We start from the raw sequence: 14,498 nt of genomic DNA, 5'->3' as shown, positions 1-14,498 counted from the left end.
AACTTTTGTATTAATCGCTCTACTTAAATTGAGAAAAAACGCAAATGGATGGATTTTTTACTTCTAGGTTTGGCAACATGTTCCTCGTACAAACTTATACAAAGTTTTTTGATTGAATTCACTAACACAATGCAGACATTTCAAGTCAAAAATAAAAAGTTTCTAAAACTCATTTGCTATTAAAAGTTTTAGTGGCAATATTAGACCAAACTCAGTACTGCATTTCCCATTAGGCCCACAAGGCCCAGGCCTAGGGCGCCAAATTTTAGGGGGCGCAAAACTTTAACTTCTTGAATGAATCCCACGTACGCCCCCACGCGTCAGACCGGTAGCCCTGCTACCAGCCCACTGACGCACGGGCACTTCTGAGTGTAGTTTGAATTTGCCGTGGACTTAGTAAGCAAATCGAAGAAGAAGAAAGATTGCACTATTTGGTACTGCCGCCGTGTTGGTAATTACCATGGAGATAAATATATTATAACTGGAGTCACTACTCTCTCGTTGATCATTAGAGAAAAACGTTCCACTGTTTTTGCTGGTTTGTTCTTGGTGTTTCGTGTTATTAGGTTGGCCTTGTGATCGGTTGGTGGGATGATGTCAAATTCAATTCATTCTAACCTATCCATGCTATTTATTTGTGGTTATCTGTTATTTGATGGACTCGCAACTTATTTAAGTTATTGAACGTTAAAACCTGTGTGTTTAAAGTTATTTTGAAACATTATGAATTGTTCTTTTGCTAAATACTAACTTATTTTCAAGCTATGATTATAGGTGAAAATAGTCAAGTTTCCTGGTAATTATTTTTACTACGCCTAGTATAATTATTTTTGTCAATGCCCTACAGGCCCACCCACTTAACTTATATTGAACCATCGCTGTTGTATTTATGATCTTGTTAAAATGGGTTGTTCGTAAAGTAAATAAATAAACTTATTGCAATCATAATGTTGACATATTTTTGTTTACTATCAACAAAACAACAGGATGCCTCTAATTTGACAAGTCCCACCAACCGATCACACGGCCAACTTAACAACACGAAATCTGAAAAAACCCCAGCAAAAACAGTGGTACGTTTTTTAAACACAGAGTGGTGACTCCAGTTATTATAATAGCTCAGTGGGAATAACCTGCTCTTTTGCGTGTGATATGTCGTTTTGCGGTAGTCCCGACGACATCCCTGCAGCGACTGCCAAAATTCAGCTGTGTAATTCTCTCCTGTCAACTTACCTGTTGAGTCGTTCTGTTCATATGCTTTGTTTTGTTATGTTAGTAAACACTGTTGAATCATGCCCGTATTTCGCTTTGAGATGATGAATTAGGTGAATATTTATATAACAATAATTTTAATGATGTTTCGGGACATGAATGTTGTCCATCATAAAGGTATTTTACGTGTTAATGTGTACAACACAATAAAACAATGTGGTATTGTAAATGTTCCACTTCTACATTTTACAAGATTAAGATTTTCTGACGGAAAGTATTTATCATTGTTCAGTTAAACTCATTAGAGGTGTAGTATAGGGACAGGTCATATGCCAATTAATGTGAAGTTTAATACAATATTATACATTTTACAGGAGTTGATTTATTTAAAATATCAACGGATTATCCTTGTATATACAACTCAATGATAATGATCGTGACATTATTTACGTTTCGCGACCAATATTACGGCAGGGAGGGCGCAACTGTTTTGTGTGCCTAGGGGCGCCGTTTGGCTAAATGCGGCCCTGACCAAACTAAGTAAAGGAATTTGTGTTTACATATTCAACTATCGAGTAGTTACGGTCAAGTTGATTTTTATGATTCAGGAGAGGCAAATAATGTATGCAGTTCAAAAAGAGAAATGAAAATTGCTATCCAAATCTTCGACAAATGAATCCATACTTTCAAAACTTTAGGACAGGTATTAAGAGAAACTCCATTGTGAAAACGTTCTGATGCGGGGCATATACTGTGACTGACAGACAACATGTTAATATCCGTTAACCAACATTTAATGGTGTTGCTGCCCTATTCAATGCAAATTATGGCTGTCCAGTTGGTAACCCAGAGTTTGTGGGTAAAAAATGAAGCACATTAAATGGTTGATGGACCTGCATATATCACCCCACTTTTCAGCATTCTTTACGGAGATAATTCGTTTGATTAGGGGGATATCTCAAATCAAGAAATAAAATGGCCCAACTTAAATTACTTAACACAGGTTATCAGTAAGGCAACAATTTTCTTCAATTCTTAAAGCTGAAAAAAATTTGTTGCAACATGTTAACTCGAATTGAAGCAGATCGTTTAGCATTCATTAGAAGTTATCAGTTATAACTGGGAGCAGAAATAATGTTATGTGTCATATTATGCGGCTCATTGAGCCGCATGGGTTCTCTAGTTTGATTGTAATTTCTTCCACATGTTATGATTTTCTGTTTATATTTCGTCACCAGCATGGCAACCCATAAAGTTCATATTAATTTTTTTTTTTAATTTCAAATTCTTTTTTGTGCTTATATTGGAGCCTATTTTAATTTTTAAAGGAATTCTGCGCATCTACAGGAAAATATCTTTCTAACAGTATGCGTAGATTTTCCCTGCGATACACACGAGCTGAGAAAAAAGGTTTTAAAGAAACATGCTTGCCTATTAATATATAGATACTCATAAGGTTAACATAGGAAACTCCAGAGCCACTGGGGCAGAGCCCAAAAGGATTTTTGAGATAAGAATGCGTCTATAAATATAAGAATAGCCCACATGTAAAAAAAGATTCTTGTAATTCAGAAAAAGATTCTAAGAATAATAGCCTAAGTAGATGTTGTTGAACAACATAAGCCAATGTTTATAGATTAAAAAATTCTCACTGTTGTTTACTTGTATATTTTTAATTTATTGTTAACTAGTTTTAAGTATTTAAATGCTTTTAACTGCCGTAAAGATGTCCACCAGCACAATACTCGATTCAGAAATAAACTTGACATTCCCTATGTTGGACTGGATAAATCCAAGAAAAGCTATGAAATGGTGGGCATGCAATGTATTAATAAGATTCCTACATCTATGTTCTCTCTCCCATATAATTCTTTTGAACATAAAGTGTTCCAATGGCTAGCTGTTAATCCTTTTTACAAACCCACTTTTTAGACCTTCCTTCGTCAAAGTTATGTTTTTAGTTGTCATTGTCTAACTATTATGCCTTCACCTAATGCTTTGTAGTACAACCTGTCTAATTTTGTAATGTTTTTCTAACTTTTAAATGGTTGTTTTTACTTCTCGATAGCGATAAACTCTGTGATATTACTTTAAGACCAATTAAATAACTTAAAATGCAATTTTTGTTTTTAGTAGACTTCAAAGTACACTTTGTAACTTACTTCTCAATTTGACAACTGCTCTGCATGAAAAATGTTTGACTCTTCCAAAACATTTGTAATATATGTTTAATGGAAATAAACATATCTTATGTCTCATGTGAGCTATCAACACACCAAATTTCAGCACAATCCGACTAGTATTTTTCACGTTTACTTGTCACAAACATCCATACATACATCCAAACTTTCTCACATATATAATATAAGTTGGAAGTAGGATAAATTTATGAATTTATTGTCAATTTTATGATTAAATAATTATCTCACACCTTCTTAAAATGGGAGAACTACAATACAGGGACCTGATTAATACTTTTTCACATAGGTAAGGTACATTGTTATATTAATGTTAAATAATTCGTAATATAACTTACATCATGTTGAAATTAGATTGTAATATTTAGGATCCAAGTATTGAAATAAATGATGGAAAAAGTTTTTATTTACTTTGGGTAGTTCGACAGATTTATTTGCAAAGCTTCATGTACTGGAAGGGTGATTTGGGATTATATTTGCAAACCGTTTGTTCAGTAAATGATAGCAATTTAATCTAAGTCCTACATAATCCTAACTTAGTCCTGTATGTTGTCAGAACCACTGCTTTGGCTATCATGTTTTTATAAGTGTTCATGGCTCTTCTATAGATATTAATTCTGTTCTCTTTACTAATTTAGATTAGACTGCATACAGTCGCTGATGTCAAATTGAGTGTTTCGACAATGAAAAACGTCCTCGAAAGTTTGTTCACGCCGCACACGCCAACAATGGACTTTGACTTGACCTTAACGACATTTGAGATAATAAAAAGACAGGTTAAGTTGTTGGGAATAGTTACGGCTCACAGGGAAACCTCTCAGTGGATACCATCTGACGAAATCACTCAAATAACTACGTAAGTGTACAGTCCGCTGTGAATGTTTTACAACTCTGATCATTATTTTAGCAGAAACAGCAGTGAAAATGCTGTAATCTTTTAGACGAATCAATTAATTCATTTAATAAATAAATAAATTACAACAAGCGGCTGGAGTTTTTAAACATTGCAATATCACTAGAAGTCTAAATTCTTTACTTCTTTGCAAGGGGTTTTCCAAATTCAAAATGCAAGTAGTATATTTTTCATGTAAAAATGAAAACACAAATAATAATTCATGTACCCGTATGATGAAAAATATAATAAAAGAGCCGGCAGACAAATAGTCAATGAACCAAACTTGACCACAAGTTTTATAATTCATTTCTTGTTTTGGTAAAAATAATAGTATTACAACCATTGTAATATAGAATGGTAAATGTAAAAATTTCTTCTAAAACTGTGAAGTTTAAATAAGTTCAGTTTGGTCTGTTGCGGTATAATTTTTTTGCTTTTGCCAATAGCTATTGTAAGAAAGGGTATTAACCCGCACTATTTAAACCGAAAGTTGATTCCTGTGTTGCTGTCAGAAAGTTTTAAGTATACAGACAGACATGCCTGGTTTCTTCCTAGTTATTAAAAACAAGCTATGGGTAATTATGCATCATTTTATCAAACTGGGACGGGTGGCGTCTTAATCCATTTTCTTGGAGGTTACGAATTGTGGATATTTATAGGCATGCACTGTGGATGCGAAACTCCCTGGTGTGGATTAACGTCAGTACGAGTGAGTACTATGACTATCCGCAGTACTATCCTGAAAATTAGACCAATTTGTATATACCAGGGCAAAAATGTGATTCGGTTTCCACTATAAACTGTAGGTCCCTTAGTTGCCGTTAGCTGTATGAACAGCTGTGTCTAAGGAATAAGTCGGCCTTAATCGGTAAACAGACTACACGATTGCGCCACCATCCTACACTCATCTCCATTCATACTTGGCTTAAAATACCTACTTTGTATGGTCACCATTTCATTAAAAAGTATTAAGTATTGAAGCATCACAAACCCAGATTATTGTCATGATGAGATATTTGTAAATAAACTTACGGTTGAATTTGTTTTGGAAAACAAATTACAACCACTTTTGTGTTTGGTATTACAATGTAAGTTCTCATTCTCAGAAATGTTCTCGATAATCTCCACTCTGCATCAAAATATCTACGCACTACTTCTGAAGGAATGTCTGAAGAAGCTGCAGGTTTCGACACCATTTATCTTGTAAGTTATAACACTACTAGCAGAGCACCCGTACTTCGTACGGGGTTGCCATATAAGTATTAAATGCTTATTGCAGTTATACTCAAGCTTTGCGTTTGCAATGGGGGGAGGACACAGTTTGATCAAATTTGGTTCATAAATTTACGGTATGATATTGTATAACACATCTATCATTGCCATAATGTACTACCTAAACAATATGCACCTTAACAATAGAAAAAAATAAATTATCAAACATTCGTCCAATATCACAAATTATTCATTAAATTAAAAACTCAAACTTATCTGTAAACAATCCTACTTTGACAGTTCTCATTGTGTATCACAGTTCAAATTAGTTCAAATTAGGTGTTGTCATATATGCAAAAAAAAAAATAATAGTGCTGCACCCTGTTGGGAAACCTTATAACTTTTTAATGCTATTGCATATCATAGAACGAACTTGTTAAGTTGAAACAGCTGACTAAATTCTTTAATTCCCTTTAAATATGAATACTCATAAGGTTAACATGGGGAACTACAGAGCCACTGGGGCTGAGCCCGAAAGGATTTTTGAGATAAGAATATGCCTATATGTAATCGAGAATGTGAGCTATCATCATGCCAAATTTCAGCCCAATCCGTCCAGTAAATTATGCGTGATTGAGCAACACACACACACACACACACAAACACACGTAAACTCACAAACTTTCAGACTTATAATATTAGTAAGATTTGAACATTAACTAACTGTAGGCCCGCCTACACACGAGGATCAAGCATCAAGTCAGTTAAAACTGTATTTACTTCAGAACAGCTGGCTTAAATAATTAAATATACGTTAGCATTTTTTAAGAGTTGCAGACTAAAGAATTATCATAACATTAACCTGCATAAAGGCATGAAACATGACACGAAAGAACACAATTAGAAAACTGATCGACCAGAGAGTAACTACTGTTCTATCAAATATGTATACTGTATTAATCAAACACAATTTTAGGTACGGTAACACATCATTTTATTAATCTTAACAACATACATTGAATGTACATTTCTATGATCACATTTCAGACCGGAAACCTCCGTTGCTCGCTCTCAAGTCCACATACCTACTACCATAATCACATGATCGATTACATACTAATATTACTAATGTTCTATGATAAATATACAACACACACTATACGATGCCAGTGAAGGGTAAGTCAAGTCGCATGGAATTTGTAAATAGGTATCATAGCTGACATCATCACCTGATGATTTGCTCAATTTGCAGCACAAAAAAGATGTAGTTGTTGAAACTAGATGGGATCGTTTTGACCTAATGTTATTTAAATAGCTTAATTGAAAATCATTTTAGGCAAATGGAAATTCGTTAGAGGACAGGTTTGCTGCGGCGGGGGTATTTGGATATTTTTGTGAAAAAGTTTTCTGTACACCTCTTACCCTTTTTAACAATGGGACATTGGTTTGTGTTCAAATGATGATGAAAACCCAGGCCTGTGTATCTTCCAAGTTGTTTTTGTGAAACAACAAGGTTTTGCTTAAAATAAGTGCTGTTACACAATATTTCTCATTTAATTTCAAGTAAAATAATTTATAGCTTGTTGGCAACTCACAATTTTCAGTTAAGAGAAGCGGCAATAGAAACTGAAGACATCCTTGATTGGGCCAAAGACATTCTGTCTTACATTCAAGCTCCAGGCTTACCTCCTGCCATGGTGGGGTCTTCAGACAAGTCTTTTCAAGTTTGGGCTATGGTAAGATTATGCAGTGATCCTTAGTTTACAATTACAGTAAACAGTAGTCAGGTTTAGGGCGCCCTGGAGCAGAAATTTCTTAACCAATCCCAAACATCAAACATCACCATAATACAGTAAATTGATTTCCCTCTGTAACGGGTCAAATGTGTAGGGGGTAAAAATATAACGATCTAGACCACGAACATTAAACAGCTAAACATAAGCTGTTGAGTAAGCCTAGTCGCGACACTAAACTGACGTCGTACCTAACCTCCAATTCCAAGACCGCAGACGACGTTGGTGTCAGTTTGGTTGTTTGGCTGTTCGACTGCGTCTGAGGCCGGGCTACGGGAGAGAAGATGAGCAGCGGGGTCACCTTTGAGCGGTACGCGGCTGTAAGCCTGTTAAAGCTGCCATGCGCCTGCCTTCGCTGCCAGTTTTTTTTTTCGGTTTCTGTAACTCGTTGACCAATCAGGAAACGTTTTAACTTTCGTCTCGATTCGGAGATGAAGGTGAAGGAAGAAGAAGATTTGTGAAGATTGTCATTGGTATTCCCGGTTTTTGTTGAGGCATTCGCTAATTATTCGTCCTTTCGTCTTCGATTTGATTTGAAGAGTTTTCGTGCTACTACTTCGTCGTAAAAGTCATAATAAGTTCTGTGGTGCATCGAGTGCGCGAAAAATCGTTTTTTACAGTATTATTACGTCGATTGGTAAGTTGTATAATAAAACTTAGACAACTTAGGTTTTTCTTTCGGCAGAACTTTGTCGAAGTTCATAGGCTAGGCCTGATTCGCAGACCTAGTCATACGCCTTAACCAACAATTTGAGTAAAGTACTGCAGTTGGTGAAATATATTTTCAATTACGTTTCATAATCCGTCTGGGGACTTTCTTTTTTAATTCTTAAAACCCTTTTTTTAAAGTTCCCCAAACGTACCAAAGTCTGTTCCAGCAGACAGGTTTCTGCTGGACAAGTTCTGTCGAAGTTGGTCTAAGTTGAACACGTGAGGAAGTTAAAGTTTTAGTTTTTCGTTTTTGGCTCAAGGAGCAGTTTCACCTTTTTAGTTTCGTTTTTTTGTTCGTTCCTCACCTGGACCACTTAGGCTAACTTGTTTTCTTATCATTTAGTAAATTCAGACTCTGTGGGAGTTAGGCTAGGTTAGGCCTATCTTGTACTAACCTTGTTTGTTTCAGGTTGACGACGTAACTCCGTAGGTAAGCGGAGTGACTACTTAGCTTACTTGTTGATTTGTTAAGTTAGCTAGTAGTGTGTCATTTAGATATTTGCCCACAGAGTCAAGTCAAAATTATTAATTTCCCCACAAGCCCTAGGCTAGAGTGGTGATTTCTAGTTGGGTGTTTAGTAACCCGTAACGTTCGTCTCGAGCTCTGACAACCAGGGCTATCAAATTTAGGCTATCCGAATCACTATCGACTCCTGGGAAACTCCCCGCGACCAGACTAGGGCGAATCCTGGGATCTTCGTTTTATTACCGGTGGCGTAATTTCCCACTTGTCGTCCGCCAGGAAAATTACGTCACACCTCTTAATGATCTTTGCGGATGATCACTCAAAACACAACATAGGCCACGGTAATTTTCAATTGACAATAAATTACAAATTACATAATAGTATAATTAGGTAAAAAAATTTAAAACAAGCTAGAAGTGGTTTTGGCCGCCAAGTTGCCAAACTTGGTGATTTTAAGAATAAAATATAAAAGTAGAAACCAACAAAATGATGCAATTTTACTACAGAAAATAAATTAACAGTAAACTTTTGCCATTGCAAAGATGTAATTTCGTATTAAGGATGTTATGTTAACATTACATTCTTTTTCTTGGCGGAAAAAGGCAATGATTTATTATCTATTTTGGATTGCTGACTTGGCGGGGAAAGTGTTACCACTTAGCAGGCCCGGTCTGGCTCCATTGGAGGCCCTCGGCTAGATGTTGATTTGAGGCCCCCAGCCAGAAATAAAACAAGGACCATGGGGTGCTCTAACGGCAACAATTAGTTAGCATATATGTTTGCTGCATGCCGCAGGTTCATAAAAGGGGCCTAATGTGGTTTTAAATGATTAAAAATTTTTGATAATTTTGATTAAATTAATAATTGCTAAATTTCCATAAATTAAAATCTTTGTATTTATAAATTTAATTCCAAGGTATCAATCAATTTAAATTTGATATAAAATTTGCTCGTATTTCTATTCATTTCTACAGCTGCCATAAAATTTAAAGGCCTCTTAAGTCTTCAATTTTAAAATAAGACCAAAACCTAGTTCTTGGAGTTTACTTCAGCAACAAAGACAAACAGAAATAATCAAAAGTATGTTAATTTGAACGTTGTAAGGCTTACAAAAAACTTCTGATGATTTCCGCCTGCCTGTTTGCGACTTCTAATTGTTAGCAGAATCGGAACTGAAACCAGCTAACCTGCTAACCATAAGTTCAAACAGTTTGAATTTAATTTGTTTTTATTTTGAAATACTTCCTATCCATTTTTATTTTACTTGCGCCACTTGGGTGCACACGTTTCATTCTATAAACTGAACGATTCACGTGTTAGTAATCTTTCAAACAATACGTCATAACCCACTACGTAGGAATGACTGGAAACAGTCGTCGGTGATTAAACTAGTCGTAACACCATATCGACCTTTTGGTGTTGAGATGAGGCTGACTGGTTGAATAAAATCAGTTGTAGATAAACTGACGGATAGAAATGGGGAACAGTTTTTAGAGATGATACATAAAATGTAATTGCATTTATTTTTGTTGTTTAAAAAATATAAAATTGCCAAGACACTGTGTTTTATATACTGATGATTTAGATTTTAATGCATGTAGTAAAATCTGTTTTAAAAACCAGGTAACAAATAAATAGGAATATTTGTTATACTGAGTTAGAGACATTAGGCCTACTGAATAATTTAAATCTTGCAGTCATGTAATAACTAAAAATTTTTAGTTAATTGTAAATGTTGTCATTCTATTACGTTTTATACCAAAGTAACAAAATATTAATGCAAATGACAACAAACAATAGGAATCAAGCGGGAAAACTCTAATGTTTAAAGTAAAATGTTATTCGATAATTTTCTTTGCAATGACTGAAACCACTGCAGCGATTGAACGCCACCAGTTGTTGTTGTAGTGGAATTCTCTCGGTTTTTCATTCGACTGAAAAAACCACTGGTTTTAAAAACAACCGATTGACAAATTGACTAGTCGATAGTTTTTTCCAGTAGGTTGTCCCATCACTATACTAGTACAAGCGCTAAGCTGTCTGCTTGAGTCCAGACACCAGACGACCAGACATATCGCAGACGCGCCGGCACGGCAATGTCTCGTCACTACCGCGGAGCGCTGGGCACTGAGCTGATTCGAACGGTGCGTTGCAGTGAGATCGGTGACTATCCTCTAGTACCGAGTGACTATCACTGTACTTAGGGGCTACCCCTAACTGTAATTCAATTAAAAAAAGAGTATTGTTTATTAAAAACTGTGTTTGCAAGACTACGTCGCTGTGAAACAGTTAAACAAAATATTTTTTTATTATAGCTAAATTTTTTTTGAATTGATTTTTTGGCTTTTGGAGGCCCCCTTGAGCCGGAGGCCCTCGGGGATCGCCGACCAGCCGCCCTGGCCAGACCGGGCCTGCCACTTAGTGGTTTTTTGTAAGATTTTATTTATTTTTGTAGAAAATTAACAGTTAAAAATAAAAATCCTCTTTTCTCTGAAAAAAATTAAAATAAATGTTATTTGTAACAAAGTAATACTGTTAAAACAAACTGAGCTGATGGAATTTAACTACAATTGATTACTGCTGCTTCTACTGTTCTGTTAATAACAGCATTACATGTACAAATTCTTTGAACCAATGGACCATCTTTGCTTTGCTATGTGTTCATCATTGGCTGTTGTCCAACCTGAAGCTGTCTTCATGGTGCAAGTGTAATGGCCTCGTGATAACTTAGTAACTTGTACCTTGCCCAGGCTCAATTCTCGTTGGCCGCATTCAGCATTACTGCACACATAATCTAACAAGGGCTCCCAGTGGTCGTTTATCGTAAGGCTTAACAGATTTTCTAGTGTTACCTTACCAGCCACCACGGGGATTGTGATTATATTGTCTGTCTCCTCTTGCCCTGTGAATGTGTAATGACAGTGCTGGCAAGTTGTAGTTTTCACCGTGCTGTATGAGATGGCTTCTATAATGCCCTTGTTGGCCTCCAATAAGTCCAGCAAGAACAAAGCACAGTCTTTCTGCTTACATATCACTTTTTAATTGCTTGTTTAATATACATAGAGTGTTTTTCCCGATTGTTTTATTTGTTTTAGTGTATGAAAACATAAAACAAACCTTAGTACTAGTACTACGTTTCAAGTTCCTAGGTTTCGTATGTTTTGATAAGTAGTGTCAAACTGTTAAAAATGACGAGCTGCTGTACCAGTGTTATTTTTCAATGGAAAGTATCGGGGAATATCACTGCTCTAAGTAATTTGATATAGTAAGTAGTTCAAATCATTCGGTATACCTGAAAAAAAAACTTATACAAGTTTTAAAATAATTATCAGCTGTTCCTATGAATTTCTCTAACATTTAAATTAATTGAGATTTAATCGCAGCTGGTCCTTCTTTTGTTTTGATTTTAATCCCATGTTATTTAAATAAAATCATACTTTGAGGGCTTGTCAAGGGTTTATGGGTCAACGCACCAACTTGAGACCCTCAAAAGGCACATCTACACGCTAAGGGCTTTCAAACAACATAAAAAACATTAAAATTGAGCCAGTGGTTTGGGCTGTAGGCCGTCAACATTCAAGGAGAAGGAGAAGGAGGAGAACTAGTTTTTCTTGGCTCAAACACAACCGGTTTTTAAATACTTTTTTTTTTTTTTTTAGAATGAGTGCCCCTATCCAGTAGATGAACAATTATTTTAATAGCTTTTGTTTCTTCAGAGCTATAGACGAGTGAAAAAGCCACGTTCCTTAATATCAGCTGTTATCAAAAATAACTACTCTCTGTATGGTGTGATGGAAAAAACCAAACAGGGAGACAAAGCACTAGTCTACAGCAGGGTGCTCCTATGAGATGAAATTTAATAACAAACTACCACGTTGATAAGGTTTTTAATTTTACTGTAATACCAAAAACCTAATCTACATTTTACATAGCTTTTGTAACACTATATAAGTTTTCCCGGTTTCTCTGCTCTTATAAAACCAAAATACAGTGATTTTTTTCATACATTTATATTTAATTGATAGACGATATGTCAAACTATTATTTACCTGTTTTTCGCAGGGAAACGACGATGATTACCGTGTTCCAAGAATGCTATGGAGGAATAATGTTGTACCGATTGGTGTTTCCAATACTCTTATACGGTCCTTAGATAAGAGAAGCGCATCCGGTATGAAATTGTATTTCCAGGTAAGGTTTGGTACTTTTTATATGTACCCTAGTTTCTTCAGATGAATCACAAGTAGATAAGCACTAACACAGTTCTAAGATTCTACTCTTTTATGTTATGTGTTTATTTTTTTTAGTTATTCAGTAATCAGTTATACTTCATAACTATGTTTGGTTTAAACTGGTTCATAAAAATATAACTAAATGGTTTATTCAGTTATAGTAGAGAAAATCATTTAAACGTTGAATGATAATACCTATATCAAAAGTCAGTAGTCATTTTTTGATTAAGTTTAAAATATTAAAATTACTGCACCAACTCAGCAAAATTGTTCATAAAACACGTCCATGTCACTGGCCCGGCCATGACGGAATTAGTACATAAGAATTATGCTAATATTTAGTACCTATTTCGTACTATTTAGTACCAACAAACAAAAAATTAGTACCCCACTCGGTACCGGATAACTAATTAATTTAGGATTCCGGGCCAGTGACATGCTGGCCCGGCCATTTTCGAATTTGATCCTAATATGTATACCATCATTTAGTACCTATTTCGTACTATTTTGTACCTCCATTAATATAATTTGTACCTCAAAGAAAACCAAGCTACGGGCCCGTTAACTGTACAGGTCAATGACCTCTCAGCCCGGCCATATCGTAACCTATGGTTATAAAATATACTACTATTTAGTACTTATTTCGTACTATTTTGTACCTCCATTAATATAATTTGTACCTCAAAGAAAACCAAGCTACGGGCCCGTTACCTGTACAGTTCAACGACCCCTCAGCCCGGCCATATCGTAACCTATGGTTATAAGCTATACTACTATTTAGTACCTATTTCGTACTATTTTGTACCCCCATTAAAATAATTTGTACCTCAAAGAAAACCAAGCTACGGGCCCGTTAACTGTACAGATCCATGGCCCCTCAGCCCGGCCATATCGGAGCCTATGGTTATAAGCTATACTACTATTTAGTAGTTATTTCGTACTATTTTGTACCTCCATTAATATAATTTGTACTTCTAAAAAAACTACTAAAAAAACTGAAAGACAAATAATTTTGAAAACTAGGGAATGTTGAAGCTATAATTTTAGTTTAGGGTTTCAGTTTTTTAGAAGATAAGTTTAAAATTGTAAAAAGTCTAGCAGCCGACGCTAACATTCTACATTCTAGAAATATTGATATTACTTCAGTTTTACTTGACTACTAAATTCCCGTACGTAGGACGGGCCAACAGCTCGTTAAGTTTTACAACATAAATTAATTAAGAAAAAAGAAAGAAAAAATTAACAAAGTTGTGAACTTAATGTTGAATGAAATAAAAAAATCACCACAGTACCCTCGCACCAAAATAGCCTAAACCTCGACACATTGATTACTTGGGTTGTATGAGTAGTACATATTGTTTAATATGAAGAACAAAATAGTTGGAGATAACCACCAAATAACTGCATCACTTGTTAATTATTGAGTACTAAATAATAGCATACCTTATAACTAGAAACTGTGACATGGCCGGGCTGAGGGGTAATTAACCACTAACAATAGCATGATTACACATACAATATGTAACATAAGTAGTTTGTTTATCTTTGAGGTAATTTTTTTACCTCGAAAGGTACAAAAAAGTACGAACAAGGTACTAAATAGTAGCATAGCTTATAACTACAGGTTCCGATATGGCCGGGCTGAGGGGTCATTGACCTGTACAGTTAACGGGCCCGTAGCTTGGTTTTCTTTGAGGTACAAATTATATTAATGGAGGTACAAAATAGTACGAAATAAGTACTAAATAGTAGTATAGCTTATAACCATAGGTTCCGATA

At 35.3% G+C, this 14,498-nt stretch overlaps 1 protein-coding gene across 1 annotated transcript in view; it reads left to right on the top strand.

The window, feature by feature from the left end:
* Positions 1 to 14,498, top strand: part of LOC128993344 (polycystic kidney disease protein 1-like 2) — an 88,399-nt gene that overhangs the window by 21,528 nt on the left and 52,373 nt on the right. Inside the window, exons 10-13 of the mRNA XM_054417184.1 lie at positions 4,049 to 4,266; positions 5,412 to 5,508; positions 7,122 to 7,253; positions 12,550 to 12,678. Coding sequence (XP_054273159.1) covers positions 4,049 to 4,266; positions 5,412 to 5,508; positions 7,122 to 7,253; positions 12,550 to 12,678 — 576 coding nt within the window. The remainder of the gene's footprint in view (positions 1 to 4,048; positions 4,267 to 5,411; positions 5,509 to 7,121; positions 7,254 to 12,549; positions 12,679 to 14,498) is intronic.

This window comes from Macrosteles quadrilineatus, unplaced genomic scaffold, assembly GCF_028750875.1.
Source record: "Macrosteles quadrilineatus isolate MER2022 unplaced genomic scaffold, UCM_ALF_1.0 Scaffold_4__1_contigs__length_99947679, whole genome shotgun sequence".
NCBI lineage: Eukaryota > Metazoa > Arthropoda > Insecta > Hemiptera > Cicadellidae > Macrosteles > Macrosteles quadrilineatus.
Note: the sequence above shows the minus strand (reverse complement) of the source record. Positions and strands in the feature narration are given on the sequence as shown.